General features: G+C 43.3%; 1 protein-coding gene across 2 annotated transcripts in view; it reads right to left on the bottom strand.

The window, feature by feature from the left end:
• SLC25A40 (solute carrier family 25 member 40) overlaps positions 1–22,442 on the bottom strand; it is a 218,394-nt gene that overhangs the window by 128,101 nt on the left and 67,851 nt on the right. For both annotated transcript variants that reach the window (XM_069211568.1, XM_069211569.1), the window contains exon 3: positions 466–525. In XM_069211568.1, the coding sequence (XP_069067669.1) occupies positions 466–525 (60 nt within the window). The remainder of the gene's footprint in view (positions 1–465; positions 526–22,442) is intronic.

Below are 22,442 nucleotides of genomic sequence, written 5' to 3'. Positions count from 1 at the left end.
CAAAGGTTGGGAACCACTTCTCTATGCTGTAAGCTGTGCTGGGTGGAACCAAAATATGAATGATGCTTAACAGACCAAAAGATGAAGAGGCGTGACCAAAAGCTTCCATGAGTGTGTGTATATATACTATATATATATATATATATATATATATATATATAGGCTTAGGTTTATGCGGAATTGAGCGACGGTGTTAGGCCGTTGTACAGCACGCACTGCTTGTGGCAGACTGTTCAGAGCTTTCACAGCAGCAGCGACGTGTTTAACCCTGTCTGGGAGGAAGGCTCCTTCATGGGCGTGCTGTAGTTAAACACAAAATGAAGCAGTGTTGTTATCTATCACTAGACAATTACAGTGCTTGGGGCGCGCAAAACAAATCCAGCGGCTCTAATTTGTTAATCTCTACCCTGAAAGTTTAAAAAGAGTACTTTGCTTCCAAGGGGAAAACAGAGGGTACAGTCTTACCTTTAGTAAATGGCTTGGTCTGTGCTTGCAAGCGAATTTTTACAACATCAAGAGGTGCCACTAAATATAATACAGAAATATTCATGTTAATTACCTGTTTAATCTAGAAATTGATTGATTACATTAAAGATTTATTTATGGTCGTTTAACATCACTAAAGTCATCTGAGAAAATTATGAACTTAAATTACTGACAATTTATATTTCGAGGACATAAGAACTGTTACCTTTTCACTTCTGTAGTGCTAGGTGTTTAAACAAGTTTTTTTTAAATAATAGAATACCCGAATGGTTACCACGAAGCCTCAATAGCCCAACTGGTAACTCTGACCCCCAACTCAGTTATGGATACCAGGGGCAAGATAATTCTGGCTTGATTCACCCCCTACGCCCCCCCACCTCCTCCGAACCCCGGTAATTACTCACTTACCATTGGAATTTCACCTGGAGCGGTCATCTGTTTTCAACTAAAGTAACAGAGCCGCTGTTTGACAGAGGACCTTGTAATTCCAATGGAGTCGGTGATAGGAGCTACGGTCACCTTTGAAATTACAATGAGGTTTATAAGGGAGCCTATACTTTCCAAAATAAAAGCATGTTAATGTCAAATTCGGGGGTGGGGGGGTTAGGAGGAAGTAATTATCTTTGGTTTCACTATTATAACAGGTCTAAAGCCAAGTTCATCTGTATGACTCGTGGTTTTGTATTACAACGTGTATTTAACAACAGAAGCATAAGATTAGTACACTACTAGCACTGCACGCCTTCGAGCTGCAAGAAGACTCTTCATATCAAGAGCACAGACGGTGTTTCTTTATGTAGGGGTTGAAACTAGAAGTAATCCTGGAGCCCTTGGCTGTTTACATGCAGAATGAGCTCCATATTGTTCCTCTGCAATGTCATGCTGTGCTTCTGCACTATCTGCGACAAACTAAAAACAATCAAAATGAATTTGTCCGAGCAAATTCTAGTTATTCAGATTGATTGGATCATTTTCAAATACCACTTCTGAGCTCTTTTGGCTTAGCATTGTGTTGTGATGAAAGGTAGGAGACGATGCGAAGATTTAAATAAGTTTATTTCCGTGAAAATCAGAGACCGCCGCTGTCACGTCCTCCGGCCCCGCAGCCTTCAACCGTTTCTCTTGCGCTCGAGAGCACGGGAGAACGCGACAGCTGGCAGCACGCAACATAGGTTCGGCACGCGGTAATGTTGCCGCGTGCCAAACAACACAACATAATATCTCCCTCTTTTTTTTTTTTTTTTTTTACCTACACACCAGAGGAACATAACCCAACATAAAAGATAAACAACATACCATTAAACCACTAAACAATCTTGGCCAATGTAACAACAACAACAAGTAGATTTCCTGCTAACAACAATGAGATTCCCTAAGTTTGAGCGGCACCCATTTCACTCGAACAGATCTTCTAAGTGTTTGGGGAACTCCCAACTTAGTGTTTAACTCCGATCGTTCCTGAACCATGCCCTCAGATACCGCTCTACTACACCGTTTCATTCCACAGTCACTGTCGTCATTCACCTTCACAGCTTTACTCACATTCCACCACTGACCACCCTCAACCACCCTCAACCATAATAGCATTACCACACACTTTCCTCACTGTCACTGGACTTCCATAACAAGCTTCCCCTTTCCTCACAAAGGTCTGTAACTTAATGCGCACAACATCACCTGGTTGAAAAGAGCAGTCTTTTGTAGAATTTTTCTGGTCATACCTAGCTTTCACCCTGTCCTGATTTTTCTTCACCTCATCGCTAACTATATCCTTGTCCACTGCATCAGGAAATTTACCCGACACAATCTTGGCTAACCAAGCCGGGAAAAGTTTTGACGTACTACGCCTACCTTTCAAAAATTCAAATGGGGAGATTTTTGTCACTGAATGTGGTGTGGTACGATAAAACCACAACATCGAATTCACAGCCTCTTCCACATCCAATCTACTCGCTTTAGCCCACTTTATGCATTCCACGACCACTCTGTTCATTCTTTCGACTAAACCATTCGTTTGAGGATGGTACAGAGAACTCTTCAAATGTTTCACACCAGACTCTCTTAGAAAGGTTTCCATCTCATTGCTCACAAACTGTACACCATTATCCGAGATTAAATATTCTGGAAAACCTTCCCTCCAAAAGATCTCTTTGAGGAACTGTATGGCAGAACTTGCCGAAGGCTTAGCGAAAAACCGCACTTCTGGCCACTTACTAAAGTAATCCATCAGTACAAAGGCATAATGCATGTGACTAGGGAGAAAATTGAAAGGCCCAACCATATCAACACCTACTTTAACCCAAGCCTTATCTGGGAAAGGTATGGGTTGTAATGGTGGCTTCACAATCTTCAACCCTTTTTCGGCACCATTGCACACAACACATCCATGAACTGCCCTTTCCACATCTTTATCCATAGAAGGCCACCAATAAAGCGCCCTGATCCGTCTTTTTGTCATGATGCTACCAAGGTGCCCATCATGTGCATGGTCCACCAATTTTTGTCTAACCTCGCACGGAGGTACACACTTATCGTTCCTTAACACAATGCCATCCTCAATTGATAACTCATCACCCACCTTGGCATACGGTTGGACCTCTGAATTCAAATTCCTTTCCTTAGGCCAGCCGTTGACTATATAATGCTTAACCCTGGATAGCACCTCGTCATTGCTTTCAGCCATCTTCCATACCGTTTCCGTGCACACTTTGGATTCGTCAGCATCCACAGCCGCTATAAAACAATCCTCCACATCATCCTCCACATCAACAGTACTTTCATCACAAACCGGTAAACGAGATAAAAAGCCAGCTGTGAAATTATCTTTTCCTGGAATGTATCTGACATGAAAATCATACTGTAACAGTTTTGTGGTGAGGCGTGCTATGCGAGGGTTTGTATAATTGATCTTGTCTCCATTTAAAATGTACACCAATGGTTTATGGTCAGTTTGAACAACAAAGTTTCTCCCCCATATATAGCTTCTAAATTTCTCACTAGCCCAATAGCATGCTAGCAGCTCTTTCTCAATCACAGAGTAATTGAGTTCTGACTCACGTAATACTTTAGAGGCATAACTAATAACCTTCTCATCCTTCCCCATACCTTGAGACAGCACAGCACCCAAACCATACCTACTAGCATCAACAGTGATGGTGCACAATTGGCTGGGGTCATACGGACTCAATGGCCTTGCATCGACCAACTCCTGCTTGACCCTTTCGAATGTAGATTGACACTCACTGTCCCATATGAACGGTACTTTGTTCTTGAGCAAGTTTGACAAAATCTTCATTTTGCTAGCATAATTGGAAATGAACCTAGAATAGTATTCACACATGCCTACAAATGATCGCAACTCGTCTTTGTCCTTGGGATTAGGCGATTCCACAATCACTTTTACCAAACCGGGCCGCGGTGCAACACCATCCCCAGACACACAATAACCCAAAAATTCTATATTTTTCTTGTAAAACTCACATTTTTCTTTCCTTACACATACGCCATATGACTGAAAAATTTTAAAGACAGATCTGATTTACTCGTGATGACCTTCCAAATCCCCAGTATGAATCAAGACATCATCTTGGAAAACCAGAATGCCCTGTACTTCCCCCAACATTTTGTGCATGATGCGTTGAAACGCTGAGGCAGCGGAGGCCAACCCAAATGGCATCCTGCAAAACTGAAAGTGCCAAACGGGGAATTGAAAGCTGTGTAATGGCGCGAATCCTCATCCAACACCACCTGGTGATATGCTGATGCAAGATCAATTTTTGAAAACCACATAGAGCCTCTGAGCTCATCGAGCAGGTCGCTAATCTTAGGTAAAGGATACGAGTCTACCCATATCTCCTTATTGAGACTCCTCAGGTCCACACACAAACGTAGGTCCCCATTTCGTTTCCAGGCAACCACCAATGGAGAAAGCCACAAACTGGACTCAATAGGCTCAATTACACCATTATTTTGTAGTCTGTGCAATTCAGCTTTAAGATCGTCTCTTAGACTAAATGGTACGGACCTGACCTTCTGTCTCACTGGGATAGCCCGATCCTTTACCTTAATTTTGTGCTTGAAACCAGCAATCTTTCCCAAACCCTGTGCAAAAATGCTAGGAAACTCCTCTTCAAATGGTGCCTTTGATTCTGAGTTCCCTACAACAAGTACTTGTTCTTTAGTACCAGGTTTCAACACCATGCCAAACAGCCCTTGGTGGTACCATCCTAAAATGTTCAAACCTTTATATGCCACATAAATTTTACTGAAAATCTTTCGATCCTTGAACTCAAGACTATCTTCTATGTAGCCTTCCAGTTCAATTTTCCTGCCCTCATAAGACACAGGTGATCTGTCGGGAGGCAATAACTTCCTGTCACCCCAAACATTGTGGAAGAGATCCGATGTAATCATAGTAATACGTGCCCCAGAATCCACCAACAACCGAAGCCACTTATCACCAACCCGAATATCTACAAGAGGATCTACGCATTGATTTTGATCTTTGACTCCACATACCTTTTCTGTGACCACCACAATCATATCTTGATAGGCTTTAACAAAAGAATCCTCTTCATTTCCCCCCTCTTCCTCTACCACTGTGGACACCCTAGCTTGCTTATTAAACATGGATTGACAGACTTTAGCAAAGTGACCTACTTTACTACACTTCCTACATACAGCATTCTTTGTTGGACAACTTTTGCCATCCTTATGTTCCCACATCTAAAACATATGTTCCCACATCTAAAACATATGTTAGACGACCTGAAGAATGGATTGTCATATTTTCTCGAGTCGCCTTTCTTTACCGCACTCATTTTAGTAACGACATTCACATGCATTTGATCAGAGTCCTTCACCCCAGTACTTATTGAGAGTTCCTTTAGAGATATCTGCGCCAGTTCAAAGCTCTTAGCTGTTTTAATGACATCTTCCAAGGTAGGATTGCCCATGGTAAGTAGCTTCTGTTGAATGTGCTTATTTGAGCAGTGACCGATGAACTGGTCCCTAATTAACTAGTCTTGGAAATCTCTAAATTCACACTTCGAGGCCAATTGTCTCAGCGCACTGACATATGCGTCAACATCCTCACTTTGAGACTGCTGACGCTTGAAGAATTTGTGCCGCAAAACCACCAAACTAGGGAGTACATCAAACCTTGTGGACAACTTCTTGGTGGTCATATCATATTCATCAAGCTCCTCATCAGTTTGCGGCAGGTCCGGTAAGTGTTTGAAAATCTCCCTACCCTCATATCCCAAAGAATGTAAAAGAAGACACTTCTTCCTTTCAGGGCGAAAACGCGAGGCTCCAATAGCTCCTAGGTACGTCTCGAAACCGTCAAACCATTGTCTCCAAGGGATGGGAGGGGCACCTGGAGTTTCCAAAAAGGGTGGTGGAGGATTAACAGACTGCATAGCACAAATCAAGAGGCAGCAAAAAAAACAGAACTGACCAGGACGTGTTCAGATGAATATTGTATCAATAAAAACAACAACAAAAAAACTGTAGCACTTTAAAGCAATATAAACGTATTTTTCCCGGTAGTCCCTGCTACAATGATACAGTGTAGCGTTTAAGACAAAAATGTCCAATGTAACGGTATTTTTCGCTGTTATCCTTAATACTGTGGCCCAGTGTAGCATTGACAACAACTACATCCAAGATGGCGCTCAAAAATGCCAACCAAAGTAACTGCAGAGTCCCATTCTAGTTGTCTGCTGCCAATTAGTCACACGATCCTCCCCCAGCCTGGCTCCAAGATACCTTGTGCTTCCTGCAGGAAAAAAAAAAAACTGAACACTGTAATGCGTGGGTGCTTAGCGGCGGTCCAATGGCTCCCTCGTCGCCAAATTTCGATGTTGTGATGAAAGGTAGGAGACGATGCGAAGATTTAAATAAGTTTATTTCTGTGAAAATCAGAGCCCGCCGCTGTCACGTCCTCCGGCCCGCAGCCTTCAACCGTTTCTCTCGCGCTCGAGAGCACGGGAGAACGCGACAGCACGCAACATAGGTTCGGCACGCGGTAATGTTGCCGCGTGCCAAACAACAAAGAACACAACACATTGCCTAAATGAGATTGTGCGGAGCCTTGGTAAAAGTGTGTAAGGAATGGAAGTCATGACTAAAGGTGTACAGCGTGTGACTGAGCATATATAAGATAGGACTGAGTGTAAGCAAAACTGAGTGGAGGGTGTGTAGACTATACCAAAGCGTGACCAAAGGTGCAAAGCAACATTTTTCAGAGTGTTGGAGGGTGACTCAAAAATGAAACAAAGACAGACTCCTCTTTGGCAATATAAAGACAGCTCTTTACTGTTGCGAAAGAGAGAGTGTGAAGTCCACACCAGTAAACAGCCACTTCAATTAGCTGTTTCACAGACAGCTTCTTATATACATAACTACACATTACATTAATATAGATTAGCAAATAATAATTGACTTGTCAGTTACAGATTGAAAATGGAAAAATGCTAGAACACCTGTGACCTAAAACTCTGTCCTAATCCTCTACACATTCTTTATTGTAGCTCTAACAATGCTTGACAAACTAACCATTCTTCGTTCTTGAATGCATGCATATTTGCGGTATATACAGTTTTAATAGCACGTGTGCTTTATCATTGTGAACCTAAAACCTCCATATATTCTGAACTAATTAGATTTCCTACACCCATTTCCTATTCAAGTTGCAATCTATTTGGAAACACAAATTCCAGTGAGCCCATGTGCTAAAGTCATAAATTCCTTCATGCTTACTAAATGCGAGTTGGCCTTTAACTGCGACCCTTTCAAGTTATTTATTCTAATATGTCCTCAAGTGAACTTTTCCCCTTACTCCAGTCAGTACGAAATATGGGACTAAAATGTTCTTTCAGTACATACAGCTGTGTAATGCTATCTGCTGATGTCTGTTCTTGCGTTATGTTTTCTACAAAAAGAGATTAAAAGAAGGTGTGCATGGCATAGATAAGAGTGCATGCTTATCGCACAAGGCTTACAGAGAGCAAGGTGAAGCATGGCTAAAGGTGGACAGTAAAAGCAGGAAATCAAAAGTGGGGGTCTTAGATTTCCTGGATTAAAAGAAAATTACAGTAGGGTTTGGGTCTTTTTTTTTTTTATATCATAGAAATGCCAATTCCAGCTAGCATTATAAACTTGCATATATGGTACTTGTCTCAGGTGACAGGAGATAAGTGTCAGCAAAATCTGATAGTTACAAAAAAAAACCTTCAACATACCAGGTAAAATGCCGCAGTCTAAACACCCACAACAAAAAACTACAAGAACAGGCTTTGCTGGTTCCTTACGATTGATGCAGACTCCAGAAAGATAGTCTTATTTTCAAATGACCTCCTGGTTTCTAAATGTAAGAGTAACAGTATTAATGAATGAGGTATAGGGACTCGTATCCGAAGCGTTACTAATAGGCACATCATCGTCAACAGAAGCACTGATGTTAGTATCCAATGTTTTTTTAATGGTAGGAGTATTGAACCCAGCTACCCTTGGGTTATTAAGCCACAGTTTCCGACGAATTGAAGCAATATTAACAATAAAACAACCTGTTATTAGCACACGGATGCCTAAAAGGAGATGTATTAATGCTACTAATCCTAGGAAAGGCTTGTTTCTCCATGGGTTTTGTAATGGTCAGTTTACTAACTGCGAGAGTAACCGGGAAGGTGCTTTAAGATTTTCAAAAGGCAGGAATATTAAGAGGTTCATGGATTACCCAGATATCCATGGCTATTTTTAATGAGGGCCCCATTCATACGAATATTTATGCTAGATGCTTTAACTTGTGTTTTCTAATAGTAAATATATCACTGCCACAAGCACAGGTGTTTTAGGTGATGGTTCACTAGCTGTAAGATTATTGAATACAAAGGCAATGGGATTGTTACCCGGGGTTTGCTAACTGTGGCGGTATTATCAGCAGTCTCAGCACGTTATTACCCCATGGTCAGGGACGTAACAAAGGCCACCGCAGTCCCCCCTGGTGCGGTGGGGGGGCGCAAGCTCCAGGGGGCTCCCTCAGCACAGTACTCTGGCCTCGCAGCTCCTGGGTGAGTCCAGGTGGAGAGCCCTCCAAGTACTGTGCAGAGGGCCACCTCCAGATTTGTTACGTCACTGCCCATGGTTTTATGACTGAAGGAGTATAATGTCCAGACAAACAATGGTAACCCAAGTGCACAATGAAGGTGCAGACAACAAAGGAACAGAAAGAGAGTGCAGTGTTTTTGTAGAGGGTGAACATGTAAATGTGATTTTATTTACCCACAATCTGAAACATAAAAGGCTCTGGTAAGGTAGGCACTGGGAAGGGACACTCTTTGGAATAACATTATTACAAAATATAAAGTGGCTGATTTATAGTTTGACAGAGGGTAGCCTTTGCAACAGCGGAGTAGTACCATCTCCACCAAACTGAAGCTCCGCCCACCTGATTTATAGTTGTGTAGACCTTAAGTATGACAGCAACGGAGACAACCCCCGTCTCCATCACTGACAAAGTGTTCCAATGGCCCGATGGAGCAAGGGCTACTGGATGTTTGGCCATTCAACTGCCCGGTCAATTTAGAGTGGTAATAGGGGAGGACGTGGTGGCGCTACAACCTGGAGGCACTATACTCATAAACAGAAAAGGGGTTATCCATAGGGATGGATGAAGAGATAACCTCATTCTTCAACAATGAAATTATTATTCATCATTGGAAGACAAGTGCAATCTGTATGCTTACTATCTTTACACTTCTTTCTTTGTGGCTAAGATAAAGCGAACAGAATGCCTTAATGGGTAACATAATCAAAACAAATATGACAAGATATTATCGTACTGTACAGACAAGAAAAAACATTAATATAATGAGTTCCAAAAGTATGCGTTTATTCATCAAAACGTCATGCTTCCTGGATAGACAGCGAGGATACAGTTGTTTGTATGAATGCGAGTTCTGTGAAATGTCAAGTGAACGAAACCTGGCGAAACCAGAATTGAAGCCCGGATTGTGCTGCCATCTACTGACATTTGTGCTGAAGTGCAGGGGTAGTCAATTCAGAAATAACAGATTCTGAAAATTACAAATATAATTTGTCAAATCTCAAGAAGGTACATCGGGAGCACTTTTATATTACTGTTCTGTACAGTGGGAGTGCCTCTGTAAAGTTAAATCACAAGTAAGATGATACGATTTAATTGTAAACACATAAATAAGAACCCATACATTTATAAATAAAAATTATTACACAATGGCAGTCGCTACTGTGTAGTTATATTGAGGAAATTGTTCCCGTAATAAATTGATTTTTTAAAAACTTTTTGGTAATAGGTAGCTCCATTTGACAAATCTTCCCAAAGCTTTCCAAACAATGTTCTACCTCAGCTCCTTCCTGGAAAGTTTTTGGGTGATCCGTGAAAGAGGGGAGGGGTCCCAAAATCTACTTTTCAAATGCAATTTTCACATGGAGTTTTGAACAGCACTACTGCCAAAATGGTTGAACACAATTACACTAAATTAGGAGGAATCCTAGATCTTTACCCAGAAACCGTGCTTTTTGATATGGTGTAAATCTATTTAGTAGTTTTCAATGAATTAAGGTTCAAACTGTATAGACATCTTGACTATTGTATCTGCAGCTGCCCTGCAGTCACATAACTTCAAATATTAGAGTGATTGATTGGTCAAGGAGGCTTTTTTTCCCCTGGCAGCTGGTTTGCTCTTACAGGAGCAAGAAGCTCCTATGGGAGCTCACACTATGAATGGCTGGCTGCAAAATAAAGAGAAATGTTGCGGCCACCATTATCGGTCTCAGGGACCCATGTCCTGAATTTAAAAAAAAAAAAAGTTTAAGAGGGCAAAGTAGAGGAACCCTGACCCTAGAGACCAAATTTAAAGAAAAACAATTGGGTTGTCTCAATCCAGCAGGACTACCTGGTGTGAGAGCGTCTGGCCTTAATTTGGTCTTTGATAATTTATTATAAGGGGAAGCATTAGAGGTTCGATGGACCTTTTGACTCCGCTAAAAGTGTTACACCACAGACACAAAATTTACTACTAACAACAATACTGCTTGTTTAACAAATCATTATCAGAAAACCTTGAGTCAATAAACTTTACACACCATGGCACATGTGGCCATGAATAACCACACCTTTTGGGTAAAGTCAGAAAGTTTATTTTCCTTGATTAGCAATGCTAATATCACGTAAAGTAATCTTAGTACCAAATTATAAACATATAAAAACAACACAGGCTGAACAAAGCGGTGGAAAATCTTAATCTTGCCAAAGCATTTATCATTAAACATTCAAGGGTTACAGTACAATTTAATAACATCAATAATTGAACAGTAGAAATGGCATACATCTAGACTCGACAGGTGAATGAAATCAATCCTTTGTTAATAACATTTTTTGGACATGAAAACACTAATGAACCCTCTAATTTGAGTGGCATGTTTGGGCTTCATGAAAAAAGAATCATTAAACAAAAGTAAATTTGGAAAACATCTGGCTAAGGCTCTAACAAAAAAGAGTTTGGTACGTAAGAGAAAAGAAGAAAAATCTACAACAAAGAAAATTTCATTTTGTTATACCTCTCCTGAATGGACTGGAAAGCTGTGATTTCTTCGTCAGTTGGACATCCGTCTGGTCAGCATTGGCAGGGGAAGACGAAGGGGATTGGCTCAGCCACAGTTGGGCTCTAAGTTAACTGAACCAACTTAGAAAGGGCATCAAAGTAAAGAAACGACATCAATAGCATTAACAAAATTACGCGATGAGGCTAAAAGGCTTGGAAGAAAGGACATCAGGAACTGCTCTGCTCCTGGTAAGTGCAGTCGGGCTAAGTTGAAACCACAGAGGCTGTTTCTCGTGTCCTCACTGGTCAGAGCATCGGCTGTTCACAGTAGAACCAATAAACATTAATTCTTAAATCTATGATATAGTTAGACAGTATTTTACATGTTGATGATTGGCTCCTCTTCTCCCATTCCCATCACCAGTTTTGTCAGGTAACCTTTGTTGCAAAACATAGCTCCAGTCAGTGAAGCCATTGTCACGTCCTGGGAACGTCAGCTTCTCAAACACCAAAGATACAAATGTATCCATAGGTAGTACATCATATTACAGCAGACATTTCTCACAAGAAAGTTTAAGACATCAACTAGTTTAATATTACAACATTACAAATCTATTTGGTCAGCTCTGTGTGAACAATGAATAAGTGATTTCTAGTGAGATAGAAAACAGTTACAAACATTTATTAATGCCATGCAGCTTAACATGAGGCCTTGTCAACTAGGCCTATAATTTTACAAATTCTCTGTGCCAAGTAGGTTTAAGAAAATACATTTCATTAATACATTAATATTATTATTAATTAATACATTTAATTCTGTATGTGCATATTCATTCTAATCAGTTAATATTATTTCTTCATAAATGCCATACATGTTATGGTTGCCACCTAGGTGGGCACATTTGCCATCTAGGTGGACACATTTTACAGACACTCTATTTCTCTATATTAGCATAATTTATGACAATTCTTAATTACTAATCAATGCAGATTTGTTACTGATAAATTCATCTTTCAAAATCCTTCCTCGGGTGACTAAGGCCCTCATTACGAGTTTGGCGGTTTCCATGCAAGACCGCAATGCAGAATACCGCCACCATACCGTCAGTGCTGGTGGTACAGTGGCCGCTGTATTATGAGTCACAAAGTGAAAACTGCCCAAATACAGCCATAAATCTAACACCACCAGGCCGACCGACGGCGAAAGGTTGACTGTCCGACCACTAGCCCTGCTACGTAGGCACCATTCCGTCCGCCCAATTACGTGTCAGTTCTCTTCCCAACGATCCATGCACGGCGGAACACCATTGGCGGTGTGCACCGCAGCGGTACAAAAAGGCACCACCAATAGTAGGCAACACCACATTGGACAGTTCGAATACCCCACACCTGACACACATTCACAAAACACACACACCTGCTCACTGCACTATAAAGCACCCCCCACACACACCCACAATCCACTGCGATTTCAATGAACACCACCCATCGCGACAAGCTATTCACACAGATCCCATAGTCCACAGTCAATCTTAAACTGCACACTCAGCACACACTACACAAATGCACGTATTGCACTAGACACACATCACACACCCACACCATAACCCAACTGCACCCACATCCAAACACCCCCACCCCACCAACCACCCCACACTACACCCTCCCCCACACCAGGGCACCTCAAAAGCACGCACAATTCACTGACAATGATTTGAAGGGTCATGGTACATGAAATCCACAGGGTAGAGTCACACCTGTTCAGAGCCCAGGCGTTGGCCAGGAAAACTGAGTTATGGCAGAGGATCGTTGACAGGGTCAACTCAGTGGGCACACATCCATGCATGAGGGAGGACATAAGGAAGAGGTGAAACAACCTATGGGGGAAGGTGCGTTCCACGGTGTACAGGCACCAGATTACCCTGAACAAGACTGGCGGTGGGCCCCCACCTCCTCCCCTTGTTAACATCCTGGGAGAAGAATGTCTTGGACATCATGCATCCTGAGGGCCTGACTGGAATCAATGGAAGAATTGACTCTGGTAAGTCAACAACACCCCCAGGCACCTACCACTCCTGCTCAGAATGCGTCCCCACGACCCATCACTCCCCAGTTCACCCCATCCCACAGGTACCCCACACCCCTCCCCTGCATGCCACACCACCCCACGGCCACCATCCCCACACAGCCACCCCCAAATGCACAGATAACAAGCACAATGCCAAATACCATAACTCCCACAATGCATCGCTCCCTACACATCAGAGTATCACAGTCCCACCTCACAGTGGAACATCTGCATGGCAAACCACACCACATGCCACACCAACTGGTTGCCTCGACTGCGTCCAAAAACATGGCAATGACAGCAATGCTATCCACTATCCTCAACCCTCAACAGCACATGGTAACAATGGCACAATCTGCATCCTCCAAACATTGTCTGATTACTGCAGCTGTCATTGCCATCACTGGGAAGCACGTCAGGCCACACCATGCATCACAGCATGTGCCCAACAAGTATATCTCCAAAATGGAACTCTCTCACTTTCCATCCACAGGTCAAAGGCCCCAGTAAATGCCTGGACAGTGATGACATGCCTCGCCAATCTGGGACGACTAGACAGCCCACACCCAGCATCCCCACCCTGGACACACCGGACTTCCCCTCCCATGTGGAAACCACACCGCAGCCAGCCCCTCATCCCCAAACCAGTGCCCTAGGTACAGCTCAATCAGAAGTGAGCCCCACAGGACAGGGGCCAGAGTCAAGGGCACAAACCCAAGACAACAAATGACCTGCTGTTACTGGTATTGGGCACGCTGTGCCAGGGGCACAGCCACAGGGGGCCAGGGGAGGTTGGAGGGGACCTGTTGTACAAGGGACCGGGCAGCCACAACAAACGACTGCCTAGGAGGCCCTCTCCCAAGTCCTGGGTGCATACAACCAAACCCAGGACATGATGGCCCAGATCCTCGCAACCTTGCAGGAAAACCAGAGGCTGCAGGGGGAATACCACCTGGAGGATATACAGCAATGGCAGACCCTCAGTGCCACCATGACATCCATTGTAGGGGTGCTGAAGGAACTTATCAGCATCCTGCATGAGTCCTCCACCCACGAGTAGGCCCCTACCACTGGCCACATTCCAACTGAGCCCTCCACTTCAGCGGCAGCTAGTGGAACGGAGGCCCTGCCAGGGGACCCACAGACCACCAGCACCCCTCCCCTTGTAGCTGAGGGCCCCCCACGCAAGTGAGGACGTCCAAGCAGACATCCTGCAGGAACTGATGCCAAGACCATCACCACCACCAGGAAGTGAATGTCCCCTGAACATTTTCCCTTGTGTGCCACTGAAACACACTGTTGACTGTCCACTATCATCTCTCCGTTCTCCCATGGCCCCTAAACTGGACTTGAACTCCCCATAGCTAGCCCAACTAGCCTGATGATTTCACCCACCATGACCCCACTCATCACCCCTTGCACGTGTCAGTCACAAATAAACACATCTGAGCACAGCTACTGTCTATGTGTTTCATTGTAAGAAGTACCCTTTACTTTGGCATCACATGTTTAACTGTCAACCCATTCTCCTGCAAAAGTTTGTGAGAGTGACAGAAGGGGGAGCAATGTGCAGCAGGGATGATAGTAGAGCAGGCAGAGGCTGGAGACATGGTTCATGGGAGGCAACAGCTGATGCAGGAACTAGTGTATTGTCCCTCCTATCCTTTCTCCCTCTTCTTCTCTGTCTTTGTGTGCATCAGCGTCATCTGGTGAGGAGAAGGGGCACCGGTGAGTGGGGTAGCTGCTGCCCATGGGACCCAGGGGGCTGAATCCAGCGGAGCCGAGGGGACCAGTGGGACAGAGGGCAAGGGGGAGTGCCACAAGAGAGACAGGATCAACAACACCATCCTCAGATTCCGCCTCGATGGCGGCTCCCTGGCGGCGGCGGACCCATCTGGGACCACCCCAGCACCATCCTTGTCCACAACTTCCTTTTCCAGCGCCACCCTGCCTGTAGTTCCCCACCCAGTTGCCTGTGCCCGCTCACCCAGGAGGGTGGGCATCTCCTTCCCCGCAGGCACTTCTGCTCCTGTCCAAGCCAGCCCTGCTGCACTGAATGAGGAGGCTATTGACTTTCTGAGGTCCATCTCTGTGGGGCAGTCAACCATTGTGAATGCCATCCAGGGACTGGCATCACAGATGCAGCAGACCAATGTGTTCCTGAAAGACATTCACGGTGCCCTGACTGGCCTGCAGAGAGCGTTTTGGGCTGTGGCCTCCTCATTGATGGCAGGTAGTGTCCCTTCTTCTTCCGTTTCTCCCTCCAGCTACCTGTTCCCATTCCCACATCCCTCTCCCCTCACCCATCCAAGGCACACTTTCTGACCCCCATGACCCACATGCATTCACAGACATGGTATGCAAGGACAAACATAAGCACCATAAACGCCACCACCGCCATGCACACACACAACATTCAGATGCAGACATGACAACATCCACTCCCCACACTGACTCCCCCACCACCTCCCCTGTCACTCCCCCCTCACAGGCACTACACCAGTCACACCTGAGGTCACCACCTCATCAGTCCCAGATCCTGCCACATGTGCCCTCACTGCCACCGTCACCGCAATATCAGATCCGCATACATGCGCCCCATACACCACATGTGCACTCAGCAAGACTGTCAACACACCCACATGCAGCAAACAAACCCTACCTGCAGACACGACAACATACACTCACACATCCCCCCTGCATCTCCTCCCCCCTCCTCCCACTACATCTAAACGCCCACACTCACCCACCAAACAGTCACACAGCACACACATGGCATCCATGCACTCACCTGCTCCAAAATCATCTCCACATACACACACCTCTCAACCACTCCCTCTACCTCCACTCTCATACCTTTCTGCCAGGACCGGGCCCCCAAAAAATGTTTCCTGTGAGAAATGGCCCTGTTCCCTGCCAGTGACCAAGTCCCTGCCCCGCAAGCGCCCTGTTACCCTCCCGACACCCCTGCCTTCCACCTCCCTGTCCTCCCCTGGTGGTAGCCATGCCCCTCCCCACCTAAGACATCCACCCCACCAAGTCCACACTCCCCCCTCCCAAAGCCAGACCCACTCCCCCAGACACAAAGTCAAAGGCCACCTCCCAAACCAAATGGAGCCTCCCTCCAAGGCCAGACCCAAGGAGCCCGCCTCCAAGGGGAAACCCAAGGACACCCCCTCCAAGACCAGACCCAAGGACCCCCAAGCCCAAACCCAAGGACTCCCCTCCAAACCCCCACCACCGCCCGCAACCCTGAGGTGCCTGCTTGCCCCATTGATGCTCCTGCCCAGTGGAGGCCAGCAGTTTGCAGTCTGGAGTCAAGTTGGGGCCTCATTCTATGCGTTGTTCGGGCACAATGGACATTTCTGGAGTGGCCCTTGGGCCTCATTGTACCTGCACCACTGCACCATTGGTGTTGATGGAGGCAACCTTGTCCTGGCTTTCCTTCCACATATATGTGTTGCGGATATGCGATTTAGAGTGTGTGTGTATGTGTGTGTGTGTTGGTAAGGGTGTTTGTGTGTGTGTGTGTGGGCATGGCTTGCCTTGCCATGTGTGTGGTGTGTGCGTGTACTAATGTTGTTCCCTCCAGTGTGTGCTAGGCGGGTGTACTTACGAGTGGTGTCTTCATCGCCATTGCTGGTCCTGGACTTCAATAGCCAGCAAAAGCATTGGGAAGACTTGCAATCCGCATGCCATGGCGCTTGTGGACGTGCCTGTGTTCCTAAAGGTGAGTGTTCTCTTTTCAGTGCATCGTTTCCGCCAGGGTTCTCATGGCGGTGTGACCACCCCAGAAACCTGGTGGTGTGCAGCCTTGTAATAGGGTCAAGGAAACAGCCTCACCGCCGACCTGGAAATGCCTACCACCGGCTGCGGCAGTCCTTCAGCAATGGCGGGTCAGAGGGCGACTTGGCTGTGTTCTGTTGGTTCCATCCTGGTGCTCATGATATGGTGGTCTGCACCACCGGGGCAGCTGCGGTGCATCCGCCACCTCCACTGTGGCAGTCCTTGGACCGCCAGACTCGTAATGAGGGCCTAAATGTGTCATCACATCCTACATCACACAACACAAATTTTTGTTAATCTAAAATTTTGTTTCATCATAACGTCTGACATTTTCCGTCCTTCTCCAATTTTCATCAAACTATCTGCTTCTCATCTTCTCCAATTTAATTTCTTCCCTCCTCTGATCATTTTTCATGCTTTGTCTTTTAATTAGTATATACAATTTGTAAGCTCCCATTATTCAAATGACACAAATTATAATAATCAAAACTGGATTCAATAGTATCCTTAGGATACCATTTCCCAGGTTGCCCACCCAATTTCCCACAGTTGTAAAACCTTTGCCAAACTTTTCCCAAACTCCAGGATCTTTTAGTGCTTTTAAGTCAGACTTGATGTTAGTCAGATTGTTACTAAAGCTTTAAACTCCTCTACTGTTATCAGGAATATACGTGCAACAGTGTTGCGATTTCAGCATTTTACAGACTCCGCCCCCCCTTTGCTAAAAGGATGCCTACCGCAAGGCGTTTTTTTTTTTTTTATTTATTTTTTTAAATATGTTTATTGAGAAGTACATGTCAATATACAGACTGTGTTAACTAGAGAAACAATACATCAAACTATGGCCATATATGAAAAATATTATGAAATATTAACTTCTCAGATTTCTAAACACAAAAAACAAAAAAAACAAAAAACATTATACATATATCAGTAAATGCAATATATGAGATTATTTATAAGGCATCCAACTGTGCATTAACTCTTAGAAGTAGACCTATAACAGAAAATCTGGAAAGAAAGAATTATGCAATATGTATTAAACCATATATTATAGGTTGTTAGAAGACAGTGGAGATAGTAATATCATGCAAATCCACATATATAACATTTCAAATGGAGATATTCCTGCCAATTCAACAGTGTTGAATTGGTGAACAGTAAGTCCTACTTAAAATAACAGTGTTAATGGGCGAGATGTCAATTGTCTTAATAACAGCATGACTCAAAACAATAATAAAAAAGTCTTAATAAAGATAGGAGACAAAGAATGAGAAAACGTTTACGTGTGAATATTAATAGAAAATGTATTAGCTAGAAAGGGTTTCCAAATTTGGATGAAAATCCCAACAGTATCTTGCAATCTGTAAATCAGCTTTTCATATGATGCCATGTTATACATTTCAATAAGCCATTCATCATGTGTAGGACGTTGTGGTGTTCTCCAATGTCGTAATATACACATTTTTGCTACAGTGAGTGCAATAGCAATCAATCGTCTTGTATGGTTTGTTAGATTTGGGAGATCAGTAACATCATGTAATATAACTAATTTTTCTGTTAAAGGAATGGGCACATGTATAGCTCTGTGTATAGAGGAAGTTATAGAAGACCAGTATTCCGTCAAAACTGGACATTGAAATAAAATGTGTAGGATATCGCAGTCCTCATGAGGACACCTCTAACAGGTAGAATGGTGTAGTAAACCTGCTGCCTTGAGTTTCTGTGGTGACCAGTACCAATTATGAAGAATTTTGAAAAGAGTAAATTTCATTCTTGCCTCTCTGATTCCTTTATCCATGTTCATAACAACATCCGTCCAGTCCTCATTGGAATACGCTACATTAAGTAATCCTTGCCATTTGACGTGGAGTTGTGCTAGTAATGGTGATGAATGTAGTTTATGCACAATGAGATAATAAAATCCAGAGACCGCTCCTTTCAATTTCCCCCAAGTTTTTAAGTATTGTACGACTGGAGAATCCTCAGGTATCCACGGAAATGGTCCTAGTCTACTAAGTAGAGCTTGTTTCAATTGTAAGTATTTCCCCTTTTGAGAGCTAGGGAGTTGAAATTCTATCTGAAGCATCGTAAAGGTTTTAAGCTTGCCTTCTAAAGTGAATAAATGATCCAGCATTAGAATACCTGCTCTCTCCCATGTATCCCAGGAAATTGTCTGTTTCCCTATTCTAATATCAGCGTTATGCCATATGGGAGCCTTATTATCTAGCCTTGGATTACTCTTAAAGAGTTTGTGGGAGTGTATCCAAATCTTAAGCATAGACTGAATAATAGGGTTAGAACTTTGTAAAGCAGGTGATTTATGAGTATAAAACATTTGCAAACCTGAAGATACCTGTAAAGATTGCTTTTCAATGAGAACCCATAGTGGGGGGTCATCCTGTATTGGTCAAAGATAAACCAATTGAGATACATGGAGGGCTGTATAGTAATGTTCAATGCATGGTAAACTAAGGCCACCAGGTCGCCTGTGAGCAATCAGTTTGGAGATTTTGAGTCTAGGTCTCAGAGATCCCCAAATAAAGGTTTTAATACCTTTGTCAATGTCTCGCAGTATTGATATTTTAACTGTCAAAGGTAACATACCTAAAACATATGTGAAACGAGGAACTATAATCATTTTCACTGCCTGGACTCTACCCCAAAAGGACAGGTTAAGATGGGACCATTTTTCATATTCTGACTTCGTTTTAGCAATGAGTGGATCTAAGTTATCTTGAATCATACGTTCTAAACCAGTGTTGATATAAATACCTAGATACTTCAGGCGATCCGCTTTCCATTGAAAATTGTAGCCTAAGATAGCTGCTTTTGTTGTGCCCCGGGACAATGGGAGAGCTTCACTCTTATTCCAATTGACTTTGTATCCAGAAATGTTTGAGAAGTGAGAAATAGTAGACATGAGTGCTGAGAGTGAAGTAGGTAGATCTGTAAGTGTGAGTAATATGTCATCCGCGTATAGAAGTAGTTTTGAGATGCCTGCTGGTGTATTAATGCCTGCTATTTGTGAACACTGTCTTATTGCGCAGCCAGTGGTTCAAGTGCAAGAAGAAATAAGAGGGGCGATAAAAGGCAACCCTGGCGGGTACCTCTTTGCACTAAAAAGGTTTTTGAAAGGAACCCCCCACAATTCACTTGTGCAGATGGTGTCTTGTATAACCATTTAACCTTAGAGATAAAATCATCACCTAATCCCAACCTATGCAATGTACGGAACATATAGATTCATTCAATGCGGTCAAAGGCCTTCTCTGCATCTAAGGATAATGCTACTCTGTCTTCTCCAGCATCCTTGGAAAACCAAAGTATGTGAGCCAAAGTGCGGAGATGGTTACGAGAGTTTCTGCCTGGCATGAATCCAACTTGAGAATTATGTATGAGTTTAGAGATAACTTGTTTGAGTCTTTCGGCAAGAATGGTGGCTAATAGCTTTGAATCTGTATTCAGAAGAGATATCGGACGATAGTTACTGCAGTATAATGGATCTTTCTCAGGTTTGGGAAGGACAGTTATGATAGCTTTATTTGAGAGTGAGGAGAGACTACCAGTTTCCTCTGCTTCTTTATAAACCTCATAAAGGACATCTATTGCTTCTGGTTTTACCCAGCGGTAAAATTCCCCAGGAAAACCATCTTCGCCCGGTGCTTTATTGTATGGGAGACTGGAGATTGCTTGCGTAATTTCATCCTTTGTTATTTCGCCAGTCAGTGTGAGCCGGTCCTGTTCATTGAGACAGGGGAGTGTTATTTTATCAAAGAATTCCTGTTCTTTGAGGAGGTCATCATCAAGTTCTGAACTATATAACTTGGTATAATAATCTGCAAACGTATTAGCTATTGCTTGAGTCTCAGTTATTAGTTTACCCTCAGGGTTATATACAGCTGGAATAGCTGTCATAGCTTCTCGCTGTTTTAATCGTACCGCTAGTAAACGGCCTGCTTTTTCTCCTTGTTCATAATTGCGAGCCTTAGGTCTATATAGCATATATTCTGCTTTGGAAGTATATAGTGTATTAAGTTCCATCTTAGCTTTTTCCAATCTGCATCTGGAAGCTTCAGTTGGATTACTAAAATGAGTATGTGTCAGTGTTTTGATATCGTTTTCCAAAATGGCCTATTGTTCTATTCTGCGTTTATTTGTTATGGCAGAATCCCTCATAATTTGTCCCCTAATAGTGGCTTTTGCGGCTGCCCATAAGATTTGTGGAGAAGAAACTGATCCTTTGTTATCTTTCATATAAGTAGTCAAATGTGATTGTAATTGTGACTTTTCTGCCGGTAGTTTGTAGCGCGATATGTTTAATCGCCATGGTTTCCTACAAGGGCGTTTCAGACCCCAATCAAGCTGGAGGCTGATAGGAGCGTGATCTGACAGTGCAATTTCTAAAATATCACAATCTAGTACTTGTGGTGTAATAGAATGTGAAATAAGGAAGTAATCTATTCTAGAATGGGAATCATGTACTGTCGAGTGATATGTAAACCCCTTATCTGATGGATGTAGTAAACGCCAGATATCGATCAAACCATGATCTTCTCTGATGTCTCCGAGTATGGCTCTATCTCTACCATGAGTTGTGTCCAGGGGACCTGTTCTGTCTAAGATCACATCTGGCGCAAGATTCCAATCGCCTCCCAAAACTATTCTGGAAATTCCCATTTCTGTTAGAATTCTATTTAGATGAAGGAAAAAGTGCGCTTTAGTCCCAACAGGGGCATAAATGGAACCCACTCCTAATATATTGTTACCAACTTTAAGCTTCGCTAAAACAAATCTACCATCCTCATCTGACCATGACTGAAGTATTTGGCATTGCACTGTTTTCCGTATTAGAATGGCTACACCACTTTTTCTAGTAGTAGTGTGGCATGTAGCATCTCCTGATATGTGAGAAGGGGATTTGCAGCTGTAAAGAATCCGGCCTACCCAATCTCGTTTTAATTTTCCTGCTTCTATATCTGATAGATGAGTCTCCTGGATGAGAGCAATGTCAGTATGTTTGGAGGCTAAATAGGAAAGAATTTTCTTCCTTTTAATGTAATTAGTAAAGCCATTGACATTGAGAGAGACAATTTGCATAGGACTTGTCATGATAATGACTAAAAATGTTAGAGTATATTTGTACTGTGTGAAACAGAGTAAAAATGCTAAAAAAGGGAAAAGGAAGTAGATAAATTATATGGGAATGTGATAATGAGAACTTACTGGAGGGAAAAAAAAAAACTATCTGGAGTATAGTAAACCTGAAACCAATATGTGGAACTATAATCATAAAATATTGTTAACACTAAACTCTAAATGGTGTAAGTACACCGTTCTAATTGCAAGAATGTAAAAGAACACTGCAGATCAAATAATATGTATCTTTCGTCGGTGGGTCTAAGCCTCAATTCGAAACCCAGACTCTGGAGGGGAGGAAAGGAAAACCACTCATGGTAAATAAATTATAAGAAAAACCACTCCATGGAGTTATAAAATCTATCCAAGAGAAAATC

This window comes from Pleurodeles waltl, chromosome 10, assembly GCF_031143425.1.
Source record: "Pleurodeles waltl isolate 20211129_DDA chromosome 10, aPleWal1.hap1.20221129, whole genome shotgun sequence".
In the NCBI taxonomy this organism is placed as follows: Eukaryota; Metazoa; Chordata; class Amphibia; order Caudata; family Salamandridae; genus Pleurodeles; species Pleurodeles waltl.
The sequence above is the reverse complement of the archived record's forward strand: the minus strand, read 5'-3'. Positions and strand labels throughout refer to the sequence as shown.